At 40.5% G+C, this 25892-nt stretch overlaps 1 protein-coding gene across 1 annotated transcript in view; it reads left to right on the top strand.

The window, feature by feature from the left end:
* Positions 1-25892, top strand: part of gucy2cb (guanylate cyclase 2Cb) — a 77058-nt gene that overhangs the window by 14209 nt on the left and 36957 nt on the right. Inside the window, exons 6-14 of the mRNA XM_028815139.2 lie at positions 3596-3717; positions 3910-4006; positions 8063-8177; positions 14190-14340; positions 14939-15024; positions 23722-23830; positions 23908-23989; positions 24167-24272; positions 24482-24544. Of these exons, the coding sequence (XP_028670972.1) occupies positions 3596-3717; positions 3910-4006; positions 8063-8177; positions 14190-14340; positions 14939-15024; positions 23722-23830; positions 23908-23989; positions 24167-24272; positions 24482-24544 (931 nt within the window). The remainder of the gene's footprint in view (positions 1-3595; positions 3718-3909; positions 4007-8062; positions 8178-14189; positions 14341-14938; positions 15025-23721; positions 23831-23907; positions 23990-24166; positions 24273-24481; positions 24545-25892) is intronic.

The raw sequence follows: 25892 nt of genomic DNA, 5'->3' as shown, positions 1-25892 counted from the left end.
CGAAACTAAACCGAAAATGACGGCACCCACAAAAAAAACAAAATGATATTGTGATTAGATGTTAATTTTTTTGTAATTTTTATTGATTTTATTGATATCACACAACATTCCATACAAACAGATCAATTTTTACAAAAATAGGATCAAAAACAAATCAACTCCCTCCCCTGAGAAAGAGAGCATGGCCAGCAGAGTAAAACTTAAAGCTAGGAAAAATAAGTAAATAGATGAATTAATAAGTGAATAAAGATAGATGTTAAAATGTTAATGCCTGTTTTCAGATAGATTTGGGATGTGGAACATTCATTTGCGATTTTGTAAAACTGCTCAAGTGACACAAAGATCAAGAAATAAAAACTCAATAAATCCAAAAAAATAAAGAAAAACATATTTCTATGTGTCATTTGCAGTGGCAGTGCTAGGAATTCAGAAAAGAGTGAACCCAACTTTGTCACAAGTGGGTCTGATGTTATTATTTTTTATTGTTAAATACACATTCAATTAAAATAATATGTTAGAAATCCAATTTTACCAGTGTAAATGGAGTCACTAGTTTTTAATCTTTTTATTTGCACGTCTAGTTTGAATGATTTTTGTTAACAATAAATCCACTTACAAATGGTGAGAATAAACTGACTACCTACCTTTTGGTTATAAGCACAAGATACCAACCCATGTGCATTTTGAGATATCTCAAATACATTTCAAGATATCTTAAAATACATCTGCAGGCATTTTGAGATATCTGAAATACATTTTCAGATATCTTAAAATCACTTCCTCATGAAATGTATTTGAGATATCTTGAAATGTGCAGGAAGTCATTTTAAAATATCTGAAAATGCATTTCAGATATCTCAAAATGAATTTGGGATATCTTAAAATGAGAAGGAAGTTATTTTAAGATATCTCGAAATATAATTTAGATATCTTAAAAAGCATTTAAGATATCTTGAAATTCATTGTTGTTTCAGATATCTGAAATACATTTTTAGATATCTAAAATTAATTTCATGATATCTTAAAATGGGTCTCTGTTCTATTTCAGATATCTAACAATGTATTTCAAGATATCTAAAATTGTATTTCAAGATATCTAAAATGCATTTTAAGATATCTTTAAAAGGACACTCAATTATTTCAAGATATCTCAATAGCATTTTCAGATATCTACAATACAATTTAAGATATCTCAAATACATTTCCAGATATCTCAAAACAGCTTCCTGTCCATTTTCAGATATCTCAACATCACTTCCTGCTCATTTCAAGATATCTCAAATACATTTTAAGATATCTTATAATAAACAAGAAGTTCCATTGAAATAATAGGCAGTTTTACAGGAAATGATTTTGAGATATCTTGAAATGCATTTAAGATATCTTAAAATGCATGAAAGGTCAATTTAAGATATCTGAAAATTCATTTGAGATATCTTGAAATGTAGATACAATTATTTTGAGATATCTGAAACTGTATTTGAGATATCTTGAAATGCATTGCAGATATCTTAAAATGTAATGGAAATTATTTTAAGATATCTCAAAGCAAGTTTCAGATATCTTAAAAAGTAAATTACATTTTAAGATATTCGAAATTCATTTTGAGATATCTCTAAATGTTAATTTGGCTTGCCATAGTAAGCCAAGGAAGGGAAGCAAAAACAGGAGAAATATGGTCACGCTTAGTTGAGTCCATCAAAAGGCTAGCTGTAGTGGTTTGGGCCAGTTGTAGTTGATAAAGGGATTGCTGGGTAACTCCAGTGTATAATGAGTTACAGCAGTCTGGTCGTGAAGAAATAAAGGCAACTTTACAAGATTAAAGACAATAAGAGCTTGATCTGAGTTAACACTCGTAGTAGGAAAAAACAGGCCTTAATAACAGAATGTATATGTTTATGCAACCAGAGGTTATTATCACATAACACAGTTAAGTTCCTAGCACAGGGTTTTATGTATGGTGCTAGTGGACCTCGATTATAATTATAGGCACTATGGAGTAGTTTATATTCTGTTTGTTGTTTAATTTTCACTTTTTCAATTTAATACACAGATCCAACTTTTTGTTACTTATGTTGTGAGTGCTATGGTTTGTATTAGTATGGGGGCTGTAGGGAAGTAGTAATGGTCGCCCATTTTCTTTGTTGTTGTTCTTCTTCTTCTTATTACTAGTACAGTAATCCCTCGCTATATCGCGCTTCGCCTTTCGCGGCTTCACTCTATCGCGGATTTTATATGTAAGCTTATTTAAATATATATCGCAGATTTTTTGCTGGTCCACGGATTTCTGCGGACAATGGGTCTTTTAATTTCTGGTACATGCTTCCTCAGTTGGTTTGCCCAGTTGATTTCATACAAGGGACGCTATTGGCAGATGGCTGAGAAGCTATCCAACTTACTTTCTCTCTCTCTCTTGCGCTGACTTTCTCTGATCCTGACGTAGGGGGATTGAGCAGGGGGGCTGTTCGCACACCTAGACGATACGGACGCTCGTCTAAAAATGCTGAAAGATTATCTTAACGTTGCTACCTTCTGTGCAGCTGCTTAGAGAAGCGACATGCTGCACGGTGCTTCGCATACTTAAAAGCTCGAAAGGCATGTATTGATTTTTGATGTTTGTTTTTCTCTGTCTCTCTTCTCTCTCTCTCTGTCTGCTCCTGACGGAGGGGGTGTGAGCTGCCGCCTTCAACAGCTTTGTGCCGCGGTGCTTCGCATACTTAAAAGCCAAACAGCCCTATTGATTTGTTTGCTTTTCTCTATCTTTCTGATTCTGTCTCTGCTCCTGATGCACACTCCTTTGAAGAGGAAAATATGTTTGCATTCTTTTAATTGTGAGACGAAACTGTCATCTCTGTCTTGTCATGGAGCACAGTTTAAACTTTTGAAAAAGAGACAAATGTTTGTTTGCAGTGTTTGAATAACGTTCCTGTCTCTCTACAACCTCCTGTGTTTCTGCGCAAATCTGTGACCCAAGCATGACAATATAAAAATAACCATATAAACATATGGTTTCTACTTTGCGGATTTTCTTATTTCGCGGGTGGCTCTGGAACGCAACCCCCGCGATGGAGGAGGGATTACTGTATTATTATTATTATTATTATTATTATTATATCACTTCATTCAGAGATTGTTAGAAAATAACACAGGAATGTCTTCACTTTGTAATAAACTGATAATCTTTTTAAGAAAGACTGAAAATAAAAATATAAATTTCAATATCACTGTCTTTCATTATTATCATTGATGAAAAACAGCAAAGAAACATTGGAAACATTGCTATTTTGGGGAATTTTGCTTTGGGGTACAGTAAAAAATTGGAAGTAAAAGTTGAATGTTACTGTCACCAAGTGACCTTTACACTACACCACTAGGCTTTTTGTGTGTTCAAGAGATGAATGAAGACCTTGTCTGGATTCATCAGTCAACACTGCCTTTTTCATCTGCAGTGTGAACAGAGAAATTGTGATGTATTTAAATATTTGAGAACTAATGGTGATTGTCTGCCTGGATAGACCCTAACTGAATTCATTTTGCTGATTGCGAAATCTGGAGGAAAATATACTTATTGGCTATTCCATGCCTGGTATTGCAGGTACATGAATGCTTTGGAGGCTGGCTCTGCTGACTTTGCTATGAACATTTCCATCATTGAAATCATCAGGACACCGAAAAGATTGTATGACATCATCAAGGACCCTTTAAGGAAAAGTAATGGTAAGAATAAATCTATCTATCTAATCTTGACGACTACACTAAAATCTATCTATCTATCTATCTATCTATCTATCTATCTATCTATCTATCTATCTATCTATCTATCTATCTATCTATCTATCTATCTATCTATCTATCTATCTATCTATCTATCTATCTATCTATGTAACAGTTTTCATTTTCTGCCCTTAGTGATAATAATGTGTGGAACACCTGAAGAAGTACAGTTGCTTTTAAAGGGACAGCAGATTGTGTCTGAGATTGTCTTTGTTTTAGTGGACATCTACAAGTAAGTGCCTAATACATATTTCTGACTTATACAGTCAATAACACAGGTATATTCAGCATCAGATTATTCTGCAGATATCCAGACTGAAATGAATCAGCTGCTGCAGGGTAGAGAGTTTTCTTAAAGGACGCTCAGTTATAGGGGATGTCCAGCTCAGATCCTGGAGGGCTGTAATGGCTGCAGATTTTTATTCCAGCCACATTCTTAATTACTAACTAACTAGCACTGCTAATTGAGCAAATTTAATTTGGCTTAATTTTATTATACTTGGTGTTTATGTCTATACTACTACGTTTTCATTTAAAACTTTAGAAGTTAGTCTCTTCTTCTGCCATGTGTTCATACTACCCTGACAATTTTATCTGTCAGACACTGAGACTTACAGTATACGTCTCCAGAGCCATATACCTCTGAAAAAGCCAGCTCAGCATTGGAATGTGGACGGGAGAAAACACAGACTTTTGAAAATACAGACTGTAACTGCGTTCTGATTTGTTTGTGCTTATCACTTAGCCCTTTCCTGATTTTTGATCCTACTCATTACAACATCTTATTCCCTGATTGTTCCCCATTCATGATGGAAAAAAAACATATTCCAAAACAGTGGACACAGAAGAGCTGATCAATATTGAAGACTCAGACAGCATGTCTATAATATATAAAACTAAATGATTTCTTACTCAATATTTCAGAAATGGAGAGGAAGGCAGCCACGTGAGCGCCATATGTGCAAAACATTCAATTATTCAACTTGAAATCTTTAATCGAGCGCATCTCTCTCATTTACAATTGTCCAAAATGTTTCAAGGGCAGGATCCAACCTATGAATGTTGCGATCGAGCTCCAGCCTCACTGGGCCATATGTTTTGGGCCTGCTCCAAATTAACATCATCTTGGACCAAAATCTTTAAATGCCTTGGTGGGCTCACAGTGGGGTTTAAAGTGGAGAAGGACAAACAAACTGTGGTTGCCTTTACTTCACTATTGGCAGGCAGACTTATTTTGCTCATCTGGTAGAATCCTAACCCACCTCTGTTAAGTCAGTGGGTAACTGATGTTATATACTATTTGAAATTGGAAAAAATCAAATTCTCTCTTAAAAGATCTGTACAAACCTTTTTTAAAACCTGGCAGGAGCTAATCAATAACATTTTAGAATAAGCTTTTATATTAGGGGAGGATGACTCCTTTCTCTCTTTACTACTCTCAACAGTTTTACTTTGATTTGATTGTAGGAAATGTCACATGCTTTTAACAAATTTAATAAAAGATAAAAAAAATAAAGAAAAGTTGCTTTCCAAGATATATGTTTTCTTGATAACCTATATCTCCAAATTTAAATTAAAAACGTAGTAGTGTGGATATAAGACTATAAGACTAAGACTCTTTTTTTCTTAACTAGCAGCAAAACAATAAGGAGATGCAAAGCAAGTCAGCAGCTAACCATCTAACTCTGGAGCCTCAAACTCATCAGTTTCTCTGGTAACAGGTTCTTCAATTAGTGCTGTCCTTTCGCCCCATGTGATTTTATTTTTTTCTGAGGGTACCATTCAGATGTTTTGTGGAACAGAGGAGATCAATATTTCTCAGACTGTCCCCTTTCTTTGTTTTCAAACAGAGATTACGTGACTGACGTGTGTGCAAATTAACATGTTGGCTCTCGTTACAGTTTGAGTTGTATTTAAGAAAAAACAAAAGAATTCGTGGGTCTGAGTCTTGAAAAGCAAGTCAATTCAAATGAAACAAAGATAAATATGTTTTATTAGCAGCAGTAATTGGGTATTCATAAAGAAGGTGGCTGGAATTAAAATCTGCAGGCAATGGGAGTCCCAGTCTGACACCCCTGCTCTATTCCATTACTGTCATTTGTGAAGAACCCTTAATAAGGTAACTTCTATGATTTCTCTCTGGAATACAGTCGACCCTTGATATACGACCGGCCTGACATGCGAACAACTTGATTTACGACCAAAATTTTTGTTTTGATTTACGACCAACATCTTGTGTTACGACCTGAATGCGGTCACGTGTATCCGCTTGTGCGATTGTAAACAAACAGCCGAGAGCGTTTGTAAGCGTCAGTCAGAGCCCAAATACATGTGTCTGTGGACGTAATTTCGGTCAGTGCAGTGATTTATATAATTCGATAATTGCTAAGGAAGGAACAGAAGGTAATGAAGGTAAAGAAAGCGATCACAATCAAAACAAAGAAGGAAATTGTGTGGAAATATGAGAGTGGTGTTCGTGTGACCGATCTCGCTAATATGTACAGTATGTCGAAATCCGCCATCTCGACAATTTTACAAAGAAAAGATTTGTACAAGGAGGCTCCTTCCAAACAATAACCCCTTCCATTTCATTCTCCTCCTCCTCCCTTCCTGCAGCCCAAAGATGTCAAATTAAATGGTGAGTACAGTATGAAATTGTTGTTTCTGGTAGGCTAGGCACTTTTTATATCTTTTTGGTTAGTACATTATAAAAATTATTGGTGTTTTGGTAAATTATGCACATTATACAACCCTTTTTTATTATGAAAAGGTTAAGTAAGTGTTGCTGTGGGAGGTTCGGAACGCATTATGGGTATTTCCATTATTTCTTATGGGAAAAACAGTCAGACTTACAACCAACTTGAGTTACAACCAGCCCTCGCGAACGAATTGAGTTCGTAAGTCAAGGGTCCACTGTAATTGTTATGTTTGAACTTTGTGTCATGAAAGGAATCAGGCAATTTGTCATACTGTTCAGGTTTAATTTTAGAGTACTACGCATTATTTAATTATTTAATCACCAATAACAGCACACTGCACGTGAATCCACTTGACTTGAGCATTCCTAGTTTTCCTGTACGTTTAGCATTCGTTTGCTCAGAGGTTCCTGAGCAGCTCTTCTTTTCTCCACCCTAGCGGCCCCGCTTCTTCTCTTCTTTCGTCAGCATCTTTTTGCATTAAAACTGATTCACTTAAGCTGGCACTTAAGTCTTCAATCTGCCTCAAGAATAATTTAAGATATGAAGAGGTAGAGGAAGTGACGGCAAAGGTGGTAGGAGTTAAAAATGCCTGCTGGCTTCTGCCGAGAGTTGATTCTACAATAAAATAAAAATGAAAAGAGCAATAACCTTGGAAGTCAATCTTCACCCCGTAGGCAGATAGTAGACGCCACGTAGTACATGTGTACCAAATTTCAGGTCAATAGATCTGGTGAGCTACAGGTGATTTAAAATCCTGGACAGACAAATGGACAGCCACGTTAGCGTATTATATAATAAGACCAGTAACGGCACACTGTATGATAACGTGCATTGAATACACTTGACTTGATCATTCCTAGTTTTCCTCCTCTTTCTCTGTAAGTTTAGCATTTGTTTGCTCAGAGGTTGATGTTCTTGCTGCTTCCTGAGCAGCTCTTCTTCTCTCCACCCTAGCGGCCTGCTTCTTCTCTTCTTTCTTCGGCATCTTTTCGTGTTAAAACTGATTAAGTCAGTGTTTGTGTTGCAATTCCTTAGGACGTTTTCTTTAATTTTTCACTTAAGCTGGCACTTCAGTCTTCAATCTGCCTCAAGAATGATTTAAGATATGAAGAGGTAGGGGAAGTGATGGCGAAGGTGGTAGGGATGAGAACCGCCATGGCCGCTGCTGAGGGTTGATTCTACAATAAAATAAAATAAAAGTAAAAAGAGGAATAACCTTGGAGGTCAGTCATCACCCCAAAAGTGGATAGTAGACGTCATGTAGTATATGTGTACCAAAGTTCAGGTCAATAGTTCAAATGGTTAGCGAGCTACAGATGATTTAAAATCCTGGACAGACAAACGAACACTGAGAAAACCTCATCATGCACTTGTTTGGGAGGTGGCACTGTAGCACTATGAATGGATTCAGTGTCTTCAGTTTGAATTCAGTGCTAAGGGGGTTGTGTTTGTCAGTGCGGGTCTCCCACTGGGTACACTGGTGTAACTCCTACAGCCCAAATCACGTGTTGGTTAGGTTAGCCAACCTGGCCTTGCTGTGAATGTGACCCACATATCTGTTGATGTCTATTTCTCATTGTTTCTTGCAGCCACATTTACTACTCGAACACAACATCAACTGAAGTTATGAAAAATGTCTTGGTGGTAACCGTCCCCCCGCCCCAGCAACATGATAACAACTCTCAAAGTTTTCATTCGATACCGGTGAGAATTTAACTTTTAGTTTTTTTACTTGTTATTAGGTAGATGTACTTAAGGATGAGCATACTGAAAATGTCAATGGCATATTCTGTAAAAGGGGAAAAAATGGATGAATCCAATATGTTACACTATATGAATAAAAACTATAAAGAGAAGACATGACCCTCCATGTAACATCTTTATTCTGTTTACATCCAGGTGAAAGGACTCTGACTTGGCCTAATGTGACCTGGTCTGGATATGTGCGTGTGTGTGTGTGTATGTGTGAGCATGTGTGTGCGCGTGATTGTGTGTGTATGCGTGTGCATGAGTGTGTGTGTGCGTGTGTGTGTGTGTGTGAGCATGTGTGTGCGCGTGAGTGTGTGTGTATGCGTGTGCATGAGTGTGTGTGCGTGTGTCGGTGTGTGCGTGCGTGTGTGTGTGTGTGTGTATTTGCATGTGTGTGTGTGTGTGTGTGCGAGAGTGTGTCCGGTGATGCTGGTCCCTGCCATTCTGCTGGGACCCTTTCCAGCTCCTTCTCCTTTGACCTAGATTGAGCAGATGTGGTGATGGATGGCCATCTCACCTGAATCTTTGCTTCATTGTAACCTCTCATCTTCAGTGGTAGTGAGGTTGTCTAAGGTCTTACAAATCTGGGACTGTCTCCACTGACAACTTCATATGTGCAAAGAAAAGCAAGCAAAACCGCCATGATGAGGACTATTGGGTGTCCTACTGTGACATTCTAGGGTATTAAACCTCTTTAGTCCAGCCCACCTCTTTTAAGTCAGTGGGTAACTGATGATATATATTATCTGAAATTGGAAAAAAATCAAATTCTCACTTAGAGGATCTGTTCAAATCTTTTTTTTAAAACCTGACAGGATCTCATCAATAACTTTTTTAGAATAAGCTTTTACTGTATATTGGGGAGAAGGATTCTCCTCCCTCCTTTCTGCTCTTAAAGTTTTACTCGGGCTGTTGGCCTTCCTCTATTTCTCTTAGGCGGGGGTTGAATTGAATTTAGTTTTGTTAAGTTTGACTTGTTTGTATGGAATGTCTGCAGATGGAGGAAGGGAACACAGTGCCCACCCCTGGAGCGGCGGGTAATTACAATCACCAGAGCCCTTAAACTGCCCCCTATGCACACACGTGTGACAACTACCAGAGCTGTACAAGTGATAATGTCGGACCATAGAAGCCCGATTAGAAACAGCGCCTCTAACCAGGTGGTCCCCAGACATTTCATAGAGCTGCAACATTAAGTTTTGCACCTAAAATGTATAGTCTTGAGCAGAGAAGGTTCATCTGGACTGGAAAGTGCCAGAGTGGTTCTTCAGATCCATGCTGTAGGGTAACCATTTTTGGTTTTGAAAGGACCCATCCACATGAAGGTTCCAGAAAGAATTTTTATTTATTTAGATCTGTAACAGGCTCCTTACAGTAAATAGCCAAGAATAGATAGTATGAGATTTGTGGAATACTAATGGCTCATGATTTTAACACAGACTATGTCCAGGTTTTCTTAATCTGCCCTCCTAGGTAGCTACCATACTTTAAACATCTTAGTTTAAGTTCAAGTATTTTGATTTTGCTCCAACTATTCCTAAATTTTTAGTGATCAAACAAGACAGTTTAATATCTAAGTTAACATTTGCAGTGCATCATGCAATGCACTTGTCTCTGTTACATGCAATTTGGTATGGGATTGTGACGCATCATCTATTGGACTGACAAATGCGATTCATATTATAACTTAAAATGTTTGTGATGCACTAACTTTTGTAAGTTTACATAGCAACGGGGCGGATGCACACACAGACGCTCATGGTTTATACTTACCGCCAGAACCAGGCATGCAGACCATACAGCAAGGTGCGCCTGCAGTGTGCCCCAAAACACCTTTAGGCTTGTTGCGGCCATTTCAATCAGTTTGTTGATATTCTGCTAGTTAATATGTGACAGTGTTTGGTCAGTGCCGCATAATGACACAGCAGAGGACACGAGACTCTGGTGATGGAAGAAGAGTTGTACCTGCTATTACTGATTTGAACAGGAAGAAAATGAGAAGGTGGAGTGTCAGACCTATCGGCCAAAAGTGGTGAAGGATGGCCGAGTGTAATGTTCTCATGCGTGGGGGACCTACATGATGAACAGAAGCATTTCAAATGTCCTTGCAAGTCTTCCTTGAAAATCTTGCATCATAATTCAGCCCATTATTCATCATTCTGGCACCCACCTAACCAGTCTCTCCTGGAAATTCACCATTTTGGATGCCACGCTGTGCAGCAAAAAAAAAAAAACACTAGTGTGCGTGTGGACACGTCTTCAAATCTGACGTCATTTTCGCCGCTCAGCAGACGTGTCAAATAAGTTTATTAAATCCTTTCATTAAGGTGGATATTACAAGTGATAAACTGCCTTATAGCTTAAAGCAGAGTATTTTGAATTATGAACATATTGAGATGGGTCATCACACAGTTGTGTAGGTGCGCTTTCTCTTCTGACAGCCCGTATTCGGCTCCCCTGCTACCGCAAATGCCATCCAACAACTGTCACGATCTGCGGTTCACTGGAGATGCCAGCACTCGAGGATGATGGGGTGTGTGTGACTAGCGGTGGATTATCTCAGGGATAATGGTGAAGAAGTTAAAGGGGATTTGATCTGCCAGTATAGCGGCAGGGATATATATATATGTATATATATACATACTACAGTACTGTGCAAAAGTTTTAGGCAGGTGTGAAAAAATGCTGTAAACAAAGAATGCTTTCAAAAATGGAAGTGTTAATCATTTATTTTCATCAATCAACAAAATGCAGTGAATGAACAAAAGAGAAATCTAAATCAAATCAATATTTGGTGTGACCACCCTTTGCCTTCAAAACAGCATCAATTTTTCTAGGTACACTTGCAAGGAACTCGGCTGGTAGGTTGTTCCAAACATCTTGGAGATCTAACCACAGATCTTCTGTGGATGTAGGCTTCCTCACATCCTTCTGTCTCTTCATGTAATCCCAGACACACTCAATGATGCTGAGATCAGGGCTCTGTGGGGGCCAAACCATCACTTCCAGGACTTCTTGTTCTTCTTTATGCTGAAGATAGTTCTTAATGACTTTGGCTGTATGTTTGGGGTTGTTGTCCTGCTGCAGAATAAATTTGGGGCCAATCATACGCCTCCCTGATGGTATTGCATGATGGATAAGTATCTGCCTGTATTTCTCAGCATTGAGAACACCATTAATCCTGACCAAATCTCCAACTCCATTTGCAGAAAAGCAGCCCCAAACGTTCAAGGGACCTCCACCATGCTTTACTGTTGCCTGCAGACACTCATTATTGTACTGCCTTCTGCTACAGTCAAATATTTCAAATTTTGACTCATCAGTACATTTTTCTGCCCCCCAGTTCCTATGTTTTCGTGAATACTTGAGTCGCTTAGCCTTGTTTCCACATCGGAGGTATGGCTTTTTAGCTGCAACTCCTCCATGAAGACCACTTCTGGCCAGACTTCTCGGGACAGTAGATGGTTGTACCTGGGTCCCACTGGTTTCTGCCAGTTCTGAGCTGATGTAACTGCTGGACATCTTCCGATTTCGAAGGGTAATAAGCTTGATGTGTCTTTCATCGGCTGCACTAAGTTTCCTTGGCCGACCACTGCGTCTACGATCCTCAATGTTGCCCATTTCTTTGTGCTTCTTCAAAAGAGCTTGAACAGCACATCTTGAAACCCCAGTCTGCTTTGAAATCTTTGTCTGGGAGAGACCTTGCTGATGCAGTAGAACTACCTCGTGTCTTGTTGCTGTGCTCAATCTTGCCATGACATGAAACTGTCTTCCACAACCTCACCTTGGTAGCAGAGTTTGACTGTTCCTCACCCAGTTTTAAGCCTCCTACACAGCTGTTTCTGTTTCAGTTAATGACTGTGTTTCAACCTATGTGTGACATTGATGATCATCAGCACCTGTTTGGTAGAATTGGTTGATCAGACACCTGACTAGAATCCTACAAAATCCCTGACTTTGTGCAAGTGGACCTACAAGAATTAATGCTGGTTTGAAGGCACAAGGTAGTATATATTGTGGAGACTGGCTCGGACACAGACAGGCAGACACGTTCATGTCACCCAACACACGTTTATTTATAGTATTATTTACATTGTCCATACTGTGCTCACAAGCCCCAAAGACCCCAAAGTCCTGGCCACAACACAATGCCTTCTTCAGGCCGCCTCCTTGTCCTCCTCCTGACGTCATCCTACTTCCTCCCGACTCTTGTCCTGGACTGGAGGGAGGCAGCCCCTTTTATACACACCAGGATGTGCTCCCCGGCAATCTTCCATAGACACTCCCCAGTGTGGCGGAAGTGTCGGCTGTGTACCCGGAAGCACTCCGGGTGTCCCCTCTTCTCTTCCCCCCAGCACTTCCTGGTGTGGCGGAAGCGCTGGGGTCCAGGGTCCCCAAGGCATCAGGGCACCCCTTGGCAGTGGCCACGGGCCCATACAGGGTAGAGCTTCCAAGCTCTGTACCCGTGGCCCCCAATACAACCAGGGAAGATGCCCCCTCATGTCCTGGAGGAGGCACAAGCCCTCCTCCACTCCTCCTGGGCGTCCCGGCGGGGCATGGACGCCTGCCGGGCACCACAATATATATATATATATATATATATATATATATATATATATATATATATATATATATATATATATATATATATACATACATGTATATGAAACCCCACCTTACTAATCCACCCCTCTTACAACTTCCCTCTACAACCCCACCCTTTCCCAGCTATATATCACCTTTGATTCCTGTACATCTAATCATTTTCCTCTGATGATGACACCTGGCAGATTGTCAATAGCTTAGGAATAAAAAGATATTGTAAGATATGTGACTCATTTTCTCCCTTTGTGACTCTCTAGCTACAAATATGCAAACCATATCACAGACCTTTGCTTCCATATATACTGTTTCTATATAGACTGTATTTTGAAATAAATAGCCTCGAAACACAGAAAAAGGTTTGGTTCAGCCAGCTGTATATTTGAGCCCTGGCTGCAAAAGGCAAATTAAACTGCAGAGAGATGCACAGGTTTGAGTCCAGCATTTGACTGACTCGAAACAGGAAGTGGTGTGGATTTTAAGGTGTCTACCAGGAAGTGATGTCTTCATGGCTGGAACCAGAAGTGAGGTAGCCAGAATCAGAAGTGACATCTTTAGGGAACTAGGCAGAATTTCCCATTTTTGATCTGCAGAGATAACAGAGAAATGATTTGTGCACCCTGCCACCCCCTGGCCTGGCACAGAATTACCTTCAGTTGGTCCTTTTAGATGCCCACTAAGCGCATTGTTTGACTGATAATTACGGAAAAGAAACCATTATGGGGTCTGAAGCTTCAAGAGCAAATGAATTAAAATTAATTTAAAAGAAGTTAATTAAAAAGACAAGTCACTAATTAAGAAAAGGGTTAGAATGAAAACCTGCAGCCACTGCTGGCCCTCCAGGACCAGAGATTTAGGACCCTGGATTAGGACAATACTCACAATTACAATTAATGTATATAAAACTGCTCAAAATTCTGTGTACTAAAATTACAATTTGTATTTGACATAATGCCAGAAGGGAGTGAGCAAAGAGAGTGTGAATATTACAAACCCCATAATGCCAACCTCAGTGTGCCGGGGCATATTTGATCCCTGTGTAACTAGTTGACAAGCTTTCCTCATACTAAAGTCAAATCTGCTTTAAAAGCACAAAAAAGAAATGTCTCCCCCTTCTAACCTACCAGTCTTCCGATTGCACAAACTTCTAGCCAGTGAGCTTACATTTGAACTTGCCTCTTGAACTGCAGGCCCTATAGGACTGGCCCATAGACAGCTCTTTATGTTCACAGTCTGAATCCCCCAGGTCATGTTTGGGGTACGTGGACAGACCATAGTGCCCGCTGGTGGCAGGTAAGTTTGTAATACTGAAGATGATTTGATTTTGGTCTGAGTATAATAAAGTCTTGTCTGTCTCTCACCCAGCTCGAGAACGACTTTGTCACAGCTTACGTGGATGGCGTCATGCTCTTTGGTTCTGCTTTGAAAAACATTCTTTCAACTCAAAAGCAGAAAGCTGCATACAACACGATAAGAAAAGACTTTGCTTCACTCTTCCGAAATACCACCTTTCAAGGTACAATAAACTTCTGTAAGTTTGTTTGACATGTTTTCCCCGTGTCTGCGTGGGTTTACTCCGGGTACTCTGGTTTCCTCCCACAGCCCAAAGACATGCAGGTTAGGTGCATTGGCGATTCTAAATTGTCCCTAGTGTGTGCCTGATGTGTGTGGGTGTGTGCGGGTGTGTGTGCCCTGCGGTGGGCTGGCGCCCTGCTCAGGGTTTGTCTCCTGCCTTGCGCCCTGTGCTGGTTGGGATTGGCTCCGGCAGAACCCCGTGACCCTGTAGTTAGGATATAGTGGGCTGGATAATGGATGGATGGATGGAAGTTTGTTTTTAATACCAACCAATAGAAAGAGGGACAGGAAGTCTAAAAAATGGATGACATATGCAAATGCTGCTCATGTACTCAGTGTGTAGTGGTGTGCTTGTATCTAAATCATGAATGAGCATAATAGATTTAGTATGGTATCCTTGTTTGAATAAACACACTGTTTAGAGGAAGCGGGCATTTGCATGTGGCATTTGAAAGAGAGAAGGAGAAGACAGCACAGTTAGATTATCAATGTCATCACCTCATCATGCTCACCTAATATTATGGCAATGCTATCCACAGGGATTAGTGGACAAATTCAGCTTGATGAGTATGGAGACCGCGATGTTAACTTCACCATTCTGTACACCACTACTGACACCTTGAAGGTGAGTAATGCTCTGGAAAGACAGTGTGACAGAAACACAGACCAGACATCGTGAAAAGGTTTGGGGCAGCCACCCGTATAATATCCCTGGCTGCAAAAGGCTTTTGAAAATAACAGAGTTGTTCACAAGACTGAGTCCAAAACAGAACTGATTCATTGGTGGTGAGATGGTGGCTTTAAAAGCCCTTATAGGAAGTGACATCATTGAAGGGGCCTGGACCGGAAGTGACATCATTGAAGGGTCTGGAACTGGAAGTGACATCATCGAAGGTGCAGGGACTGGAAGTGAGGCCTTCAGAGGTGCCGGAACCTGGCAGGATTTCTCGGGAAAGGTCTGCAGGGAACTGAGAAAGACAGTCAGTGCACCCCGCCGCCCCCTGGTCAGATGTGGTATTACCATTACTTAAGCCCTTTAGCTGCCTCCTACTCACACGTGTGTGACAACAGATAGAATTGATCTTAAGCAGTACCCTAACATCGTCCCGCATTGGTAGACAGGTATGTGTCACTTAAAATGAACAGACTAGGGTGCATTTTAAATCTACTATAGAGACTGTGAACTTCAGCCTAAAGAGTTACATTGATAGATCTGGACAATATGGGAATAAACTGTGTGCGCAATTATTAGGCAAGTTGTATTTCTGAGGGTTAATTTTAATATGGAACAAATACAGTGCTATCAGTCAATCAAAAATGTTAATTGTATTATCGTTATATTCCCCTCTAGGGGTAAGTGTACTCATCAGATTCGTGACCGGGTTGATCTACTCTTGCACCTTAAGAGAAACACACGCATACATAGCTATATGCATACACACAGAAACTCAGCAGTGCCCCATGAATGGCACACACAGCTGGTTAATCTCTAACACTTTAAACCACACAAGTGCCTTAGGAATAACAGAGCACTTCAAGAGACTTAATTATTATCGACACAAACAACATACAATGTTTTAATGATATTTCAGACCTAAATATTACTTTTGGTCTACAAGAATACAATTAAACATACAAAGGCTCAGCATCCTTGACTAAAGGCCATTTATCAGCCAATAATGCCTTACTTTACGTACTGCTCCCTACTATTGTGTGGAGCTCTCAACCTCAGCCTTAATAAACCTCGCAGCACAGAGCGTATGGCAAACTTCTGGCTGCACCAGGTGCTCAAAGAAATCTACCTTATTACTTCAATCACTCGAGACATGAAGACAAAGCATAGAAAGTTAAAAGCAGCATGGTATTTATTACAGGAATAATAATAATACCACTGGAACAAAGAAAAATAGAAAATAGGACTGATAGTAAAGTCTGGATATATATAGTCTTTAGAAAAAGCTTATGAAAAGTTTAAGATGACAAGGATGAATGTCGCAGGTGGCTTGTGATCTAGTACTCGTAGTTATTCATTAGATGCTTTTCTGATGATCAGATGGAAACGGCTGCACGTTAACGTCTCTCTGTTCTCTTCTAACATCTTCGTCCCTTCTTCCTCTATCGCTCCTCATACGAGGTATATTCATTCTAAAATTCTACCATTGTTTTGCAAGATGTGATTGTTAGATATTCTGATTGGCTGGATGTCAATATGATGAATAAGTCCATTGTCCGTTTTCCCAAACAATAAAACTTTTTGATGTTTCCTGAGGTATCAGCATTTCTTCCTATCCCAGGCTGTAAAATAATTTAGCTACGTTTGTCCCAGATGCCCAGGTTATAAACTAATCAATAGTCTTAGGCACCAGCATGTCTTCCTTTCTTTGTTGGAACAGCTGTTTTAAAAGTGAGGAAGAGGATATGCTTTGATGTTCATCTGTTGTTTTGTCTTGAACAAAATATAATGGAAATTTAAACCAAAATGTACAGATTTTGTACACCACAACATTAACAAAACTGAAACCTGAATGTTTTATAAAGGAAATGTGAGTGTGAACATTCTCATGTGCACAATTATTAGGCAACTATTAGTGTGTAGAATTATTACGCAACTAAAGGAAAATCGAAAATTGTCCGATCTCACAACAACTCAAAATTTACAAATAATCATTTCTGACATTTAAAAAAAAAATCAGTGACCAATGTAGCCCCCGCCACCTTCTTTTCAATAACAGTCATTAGCCTTCCATTCATGGAGTCTGTCAGTTTCTTGATCTGTTGACGATCAACTTTTTGTGCAGCAACAACCACAACCCTCCAGACCCTGTTCAGAGAGGCGTAATGTGTTCCTTCACCATAAATCTCCCATTTAAGAAGGGCTTTCGGTCAGGTGAGGAGGTGGGCCATGTCATTATTCTTTCATCTTTAAGGCCTTTACTAGCTAGCCACGCAGCAGAGTACTTCGATGCATGCGATGGAGCGTTGTCCTGCATAAAAAAGCATGGTCTTCTTGAAAGATACAGACTTTTTCCTGTACAACTCCTTGAAGAAAGTGTCTTCATCTTCTAAAAACTGGCAGTAGGTTTGGGAATTGATTCTGAGTCCATCTTCAACTCGAAAAGGTCCAACTAGCTCACCTTTAATAATACTAGCCCATACCAGTACCCCTCCTCCATCTTGCTGGCTTCTTAGTCAAAGTGAAGCTCTGTGCCAGTCACTGGTCCAGCCACGGGCCCATCCATCTGGTCCGTCAAGAGTCACTCTCGTCTCATCAGTCCATAAAACCTTTGAAAAAGGTTATCTGTCTTCAGATACTTCTTGGCCCAGTCTTGACGTTTCAACTTGTTCTGTGTTGGTCGGGTTTCAGCCTTCCTTACCTTGGCCATGTCTCAGAGCACTGAACAACTTGTAACTTCTGGGCACTCCAGATAAGGGTGCAGTCCTGGAATATGACAGCACTGGAGGATAACTGATTCCTGATAGCTTCACATTCGATTCTTCTCTCAAATCTTTGGCAGTTAATTAGCGTCTTTTTTTCACAAAACATTTCTTGCGACCCTGTTGACAATTTGCAACAAAACGTTTGATGGTTCTGTGATCACGTCCCCAATATCTTAGCAATTTCAAGAGTGCTGCATCCCTCTGAAAGACTTTTTACAATTTTTGACTTTTTAGAGTCAGTTAAATCTCTTTTTTGGCCCATTTTGCCTGAGGAAGACAAGCTGCCTAATAATTATGCACACCTTGATAGAGGGCATTGATCTCCATAGGCCACAGCCTCCCTCATTACACAAATACACATCACCTGATATGCTTAAATCCACACTGAATAAAGTATAACATTGATGTTGTTCATTCAATGTAAATGTTCTCTTTCAAGCAACTTAAGATTAGTCATTTAGTGTTGCAGCTTGAAATATTTGGTTTCAGATCTCAATCAAAGTAAAAAAATTTGTTTGTACCAAATTTAGTTATGGTAGAGGGAATAAACGTAAAAATCCTATTTCAGTTAACTTAATATTTTAGGTTGTTCATGTGCTGTGTTTGAGGGGCCGTTTGTATATTCTTTCGGTCGAACTTTCCGGTTTGATGGCTTTCCAACTGCCAAAAAAGAAGAACAACTTAAAAAATAGATTTACTTCAGTAAAAAAAAACAAGTGAATTGCACCCAATCACTCTAAATGATTTGCCTCAACTTAAAAATTGTGGGATCAATAAGCTAAAAAGAATTATATTGGTTCAGATTAAAAATATTAAGTGTGAATCATCACATTTTTTTTTCAGTGCAATAAGCATTCAAGTTTATACAGCTTGGAGTTGAAATATATAAATAAACTAGGGGGCTCTGCCCCCTGCTCGCTTTGCTTGCCCACCCCCGGGTTTGGTTAACCGGATATGCAATTTAAAGACATTGCTATTTTCATGGGAATTGTTACATACTCTTCCGATTCTATGTTGCATCGCTTCTCCATGATCATAAATATACACCTGACCGAATTGTGGTTTCTTTGAAATTAAGCTTGTCGTAGCTTTAATTGTTTCAGGACCACAGATTCTCATAGCGTATGGTCCATTATTGTGTAAATCTACGCTTTGAGCATTGAATGATGCGAAAGCGAAAAGATTATTGTAGACTCGGATATTTTGCCTGTAGTGTTTGTGGATTTGACTTTCACCAAAAAACAAATCTTTTAATTCTCGTGGATACGCCTCTTCATTGGGAGGCAACACTACTTTTCCCTGATGGCAACACGAATTAAACAATCTACAAGTCTCCGACTTAAACTTTAAAGCCTTACAATATCTACATACTTCTGACATATCACTTATGTCCATATATTTGATCTCTTTTTGCTGTTCCGTTATTTCACTGAGTAATAATTTCCGTTTGTTTGTGCGAATGCGATCTTTACTTTCTTTTTTTTGATACTTTCAAATTTTACTACTTTCATTTTCTTTATCTTGCTCTGCATGTGTATCGCTCCAATGTTTTTGAACCGCTTTATGAAGTCTTTTATTTTTGACCCCGATTGGACCTACGAGGTTTTCAATTCCACTTGATCCTTATTGTAAGAATTTACACATAGATTATTTTTTTCTTTTTTTTCTTCTTTTCTCTCCAATGTGTTTGGGTCTCTTTCAACATGCTGCTCTTTCTTCTTCGCTTAGTCGTTGACGTGCCATCTAGAACGTATAAAATTTTTAAGAGCTGAGAGCACATGACGTGTGTGAGCCAATAGCATTCCAACAACTGAGAGGTTAGATGTCCGTGATCTTGTTTTAAATTGCTTGTAAGTACGGCGTGACGTGCAAAAGTCACCGTCTCACGGGTCTTGCTTCTAAAGGTTGTAGAGTCTAGTCTCGCGGGACTAAAGTGTCTTTCTGAGAAGGTCATGTCTCGACCCAAGATTTTTTTATATAATAGAGAGAAATTATGATATGGTCAAATAATTGTGTACACAGTGTATACAGTAGCACCTTGACAAGGGCAGGCTTGTAGGTTAAGAATATCACTGCAGTGTACTAGGAGTGTGAGCACTCGTACTACCGTATAGTCATATTTGTGTTTGTTTAAATGAATTACTCATCCACTGGGGATCTGCTTATGGTATTACAGTACATATCTGAACAGAGTTTTGTTTTTTGTTTGTAGTAACCAATCTTGACATCACGTTTTTGATTAAACACCACTTTTTTCAACAGTTATATGTTTTTCCAAAGCCTTCTTTGCTTTTCTGGCTGTTGCTATGTCATTGTGATGGAAGAAAACTTCCTCACTGTGCACCTCCCGGTCATCATAGTGATAATTCATAACAAAATTTTTCATGTTGCTTTTCATTTTCTTATTTAAGGTCATTAACCTTTATTTCTGCTTTTGTCTTCGATTTCTGGTTTAGCATTTACAGCAGGGGTGTTGAACTCCAGGCCTGGTGGGCCTTAGTGGCTGCAGGTTTTCATTCTCACTCTTTTCCTAATCATTGACCAGTTTTCACTGCTAATTAACTTCTTTTCCCTTCATTTTCATAGCCCTGTTTTTAAGGATTAAGTCCTCTCAGTTGATTCTTTTCTTCATTAAATGACAGCCAAACAGAAATGAGATGTGAAACGAGCCAACAGATGACCAGCTAAACTGGAACGTCAAACTCTGGCCAATGTCACTCCAACTAGTTTCTTAATGAGAAGCCAATTCTTGCCGTTATTTAATTCCAAGGCTTGTTGCTGCTCTCATTTGTTACAGCAGACATTTCCAAACTTGTTGGTTTTCTGTTTTTTCCAAGAACACCATCAAAATGTTTTGGTGACCTGAGCAGATCAACCTTACTGAGACATTCACCTTTCTTTATTTTCAGATGCTGTTTGATGGGCGCAGGTGAGCTGGTCGTGTGGCGGCTCGTTTCGTATCTTATTTGTCTGCTAATTAAGGAAAATGGGACAACTAAGGGGCCTGAGTCAAGTTAATTAAAACGAAGGCAAAAGAAGTTAATTACTGTAGTAGCAAAAACTGGTCACTAATGAAGAAGATGGTTAGAATGAAAACCTGCAGCCACTGCAGCCCTTCAGGACTGGAGTTTGACACCTATGGTTTACTGTGCCCTCCATAATGTTTGGGACAAAGACACATTTGTCCTTAATTTACACCTCTGGTCAACAGTATAAAATTACAAATCAAACAATTCAGACTTGTGATTCCAGTGCCATGGCAGACTTTCATTTAAGGGGAGTTGGACATAGTTTGGTTACGCCATTGTAGACATGACAACAATTATTCTGAATGGTCCATCAATTTCAGGGCACCATCATTTTTGGGACAATTGGCGTCACCGGTGTTTGTGAACACTCAGGTGTGTTTCATTGCTTTATAAGACACCTCGGCTTGCTTCTACCCTTTGGAGTCTGTAGTTGCCATTATTCAACACGAGGATAAGAGCTGTGCCAATGAAAATCAAAAAAGCCATTATGAGGCTGAAAAACAAGAATAATACCACTAGAGACATAACTAAAACCTTAGAATGACCGAAACCAACTGTGTGGAATATCATGAAGAAGAAAGAACACACTGGTGAGCTCAGTAATCACAAAGGGACTGATAGGCCAAGGAAGACCTCCACATGTGATGACAGAAGAACCTTCACTATGGTAAAGAAAAAGCCCCAAACACCTGACAGACAGATCAGAAACAGTCTTCAGGGGGCCGATGTGTGTGTGTCAGAGACGACTATCAGCAGAAGACTTCATGAACAGAAATACAGAGGACACACTGCAAGGTGCAAACCACAAAAACAGGATGGGCAGATTACAGTTTGTGAAAAAGGACTTCAAAGAGCCTGTGGAATTCTGGAAAAAGGTCTTGTGAACAAACAAGATAAAGATGAACCTGCTGTATGAGAATGATGGCAAGAGCAGAGTGTGGAGACGAAAAGGAACTTCCCGAGATCTAAAGCAGAGCACCTCATCTATTAAACATGGTGGTGGAGGTGTTATGGCTTGGGCATGTATGGCTGCCACACTTCTCTTCATTGATGTTCAAAATGCTGACGTCAGTTGCACAATGAATTCTGAGGTGTTCAGAAACATCGTATATTCTCAAGTTTCTGTAAATGCATCCAAAATCACTGGACGGTGCTTCATCTTACAACAAGATTATGATCCAAACACACTGCTAAGGCAACACAGACATTTTTCAAAGCTAAAAAATGGAATATTTTTCAACGGCCAAGCCAATCTTCTGATTTAAATTCAATTAAGGAAGGCCTTCCATATGCTGAATAGAAAATGTAAGGGGACAAGCCCCCAGAACTGAAGATGGCTGCATGAGAGGCTTGGCAGAGCATCACCAGAGAAGATCCCCAGCACCTGGTGATGTCTATGAATTGCAGACTTGAAGCAGTCATTGCATGTGAGGGATATGCGACAAAGTCCTAAATATAACGGCTTTATTAGACCTGCCATTGCTGTGTCCCAAACATTATGGTGCCCTGAAATGGGAGGACTGTGTAGAAGAAGTGTTGTCAAATCAAAGCAAAGTGGGTCATTGTCATAAACCTTACGGAGGACACTGTATTGAGCCTAATGGCTTTTAATAATGCTTTACTGAAACATCTCCAGACCATGTTTAATTAAGTCAGTTCTCCAGCTTTTCCTGCCTGGGGTTCAGTAAAAACTGTAGTCAGACATCTCCATGAGGGGTTTAAGTAAAGTGTGCTTTCTAAACCCTTCTGACTATAGTTGTAATTAAATGTGTAGTCTAACAGACTGAGGTGGCAATCTAAGCTGTGCGACACCTGAAGACTTAGTGTAAATGAAATCTACTGGCTAATACGTCCCATGTTATTACAGCTTTCTTATTTGCAATGGTGATGGACAGGTCGACAGATGAGATTAGACAGGAGTCCCCGTGGACTATGATGTTTGCTGATGACATTGTGATCTGTAGCGATAGTAGGGAGCAGACTGAGGAGACCCTGGAGAGGTGGAGATATGCTCTAGAGAGGAGAGGAATGAAGGTCAGTAGGAACAAGACAGAATACATGTGTGTAAATGAGAGGGAGGTCAGTGGAATAGTGAGGATGCAGGGAGTAGAGTTGATGAAGATGGATGAGTTTAAATACTTGGGATCAACAGTACAGAGTAATGGGGATTGTGGAAGAGAGGTGAAGAAGAGAGTGCAGGCAGGGTGGAATGGGTGGAGAAGAGCGTCAGGAGTGATTTGTGACAGATGAATATCAGCAAGAGTGAAAGGGAAGATCGACAGGACGGTAGTGAGACCAGCTATGTTATTTGGGATGGAGACGGTGGCACTGACCAGAAAGCAGCAGACAGAGCTGGAGGTAGCAGAGTTAAAGATGCTAAGATTTGCATTGGGTGTGACAAGGATGGACAGGATTAGAAATGAGGACATTAGAGGGTCAGTTCAAGTTGGACGGTTTGAAGACAAAGTCAGAGAGGCGAGATTGCGTTGGTTTGGACATGTGCAGAGGAGAGATGCTGGGTATATTGGGAGAAGGATGCTAAGGATAGAGCTGCCAGGGAAGAGGAAAAGAGGAAGGCCAAAGAGAAGGTTTATGGATGTGGTGAGAGAGGACATGCAGGTGATGGGTGTTAAAGAACAAGATGCAGAGGACAGAAAGATATGGAAGAGAATGATCCGCTGTGGGAGCAGCCAAAGAAGAATTGTTAAACCTCTATACTTTGATTAACTAAAAGGTCTCCTAGCTGATGATGCATCTTCAGACCAAAATCTTCCCTGGAGAAAATGACAATCCATTTGGTGATTTTTTTAAATCTTGGCTCAAAATAACACTCTTTTTTCTATTACCCCTTACAGTACACACCCCTTTTACAATTTGACACATCCAAAAATGAAACTAGAGTCTTGGATTCAAAGCCCAGGTTCATTTGGACTCAAGGGCTGCCCCAGAATGCCCCTTCGTCTGGTAAGTATACACTTTCTCTGTGGGATTACCTGCTGCTCTGTGTGGTTGCTAAGACTCTTTCTGATTTTCTGTTACAGGTCCACATGAGCTGATGATCGCCGTGATAACACTTGCTGTGGTTGTGTGTGTCGTCCTGCTCATTGCGCTGATTGTGCTTCGGTAAAGTACATCGCCTGCCCTCGTTGTTTCAAATCTGATGGAGAGGGGCTGATGAAGGGCTGGGTTGAGTGTGGTTCTTGTCCACTCTTGGGTGACAATCTGTAACCTCTGCAATGTGTTACTGAAATGAAGAGACCTCTGACCTGAATTCTAATTGTATCTATGGTTTGTTAACAGCCAGTACAGGAAAGAGAGGCACATCCGCTATAGGAAGTGGTCACACATCCCTCCTGACAAGGTCACTCTTCTGGACACCAGTGAGATGGGTCACGTCAGTCTGAAGGTGTGAAGTCTCAATAAATCTGGACTCTAGTTATATGACACCACCATTGGGTGCCAGTGGGTACATTTCCTTTGTGGAAGTGGTATTAAGTAAGGTTTGCTGGAATTGTTTGGGGTGGGGCCTGGAAGTTGTGGTGCCATGTCAGGTGGGTGATTTATGGAAGCTGATATAATTTTGCTGAACAGTTCCCCTTTCCCATGTCTTCTCAGATTGATGATGACCGACGGAAGGACAGCACAGATCGCATTCATAGAGGGCGCTATGACAAAAAGGTGAGATAGCAAAGTCATGTTGGTCAAAGGGGCCATATATAGAAGGCGTTAAAGTCGGCTCTGAATATTACTGGCACACAGCCTCCTTCTGTTCGGGACAAATTAGGACCACAATGCTAATACTGGGTAGGACCTCCTTTTGCTCTCAAAGCAGCCTCAGTTTTTCATGGCATAGATTCCACAAGAAGTTGGAAATGTTTCTTTGAGATTCTGGACCATGCTGACATGACTGCATCATGCAATTCCTGCAGATTCATGCTGCGAATCTCCTGTTCTACCACAAATCTGGTGAACAGGAAGGCCACTGAAGAACCCTGAACTCATTGTCATGTTCATGAAACCAAGTTGAGGTGACTTTCACTTTGTGACATTCTGCATCATCATGGTGGAAACAGCCATAAGAAGATAGGTAAATCGTGACCACGAAGCTCAACAACAATATTCAGATAGGCTGTGGTATTCAAGCAATGACTGCTTGGCATTAATAGGCCTAAAGTATACCAGGAAGACATTCCCCCACCCCATCGTATACCACCACTGCCAGCCTGGACTGTTGACAAAAGGCAGGTTGGGTGCATCGATTCCTGCTGTTGGTGCCAAATTGTGGCCCTGCCTCACCATAAATTGAGGCTACATTCTGTTCCAGGTTCAGTAAGTCTGCACCCACCACAGCCATGGCTTTCGGTTCTTGGCTGACAGGAGTGGAGCCCAGCATGGTATTCTGTTGGTGTAACCCATCTGCCTCAACGTTCAATGTGCTGTGCATTCTGAGACGCTCTCCTGCTCACCACAATTGTACAGAGTTGTTGAGTTGCCATTTCTGTCCTCTTGAACAAGTCTGACCATTCTCTTCTGGGTTCCTAATATTTTTTAGTGTGTTGTGGAATATCAGCCCGGCTACAGACAGACACTGAGACACACAATGTCCAAAACACACACACGTTTATTAACTCTCTTCTCCTGCACAGCACACAGTGCACAAAACTCAGTCCCTTTCCTTCTTCTCTCTTTTCATTCTCTTTCGGCCGCCTCCACTCCTCTCCTCACAAGCTCCATCCTCTGCCTGGAGTGGAGTGAGGCGGCCCCTTTTATGTTGCACCCAGATGTGCTCCAGGTGCCCCCTGATGAACTTCCTGCGGCACTTCCGCCAAACTCCAGGTGCGTTCAGTTCCTCTTCTGGCAGCACTTCCTGGTATGACAGAAGTGCTGCACTGTAGGGCTCCGGGATCGTCCAGGTGCCCCCTGGCGGTGGCCACGGACGCCAACAGGGTTGAGCTTCCAAGCTCCAAATCCATGGCCCCAATACAATCCAGGGGGGCTGTCCTCTTGTGTCCCGGGGGAGATATTG

This window comes from Erpetoichthys calabaricus, chromosome 12, assembly GCF_900747795.2.
Source record: "Erpetoichthys calabaricus chromosome 12, fErpCal1.3, whole genome shotgun sequence".
Taxonomy (NCBI): Eukaryota; Metazoa; Chordata; class Cladistia; order Polypteriformes; family Polypteridae; genus Erpetoichthys; species Erpetoichthys calabaricus.
The sequence above is the reverse complement of the archived record's forward strand: the minus strand, read 5'-3'. Positions and strand labels throughout refer to the sequence as shown.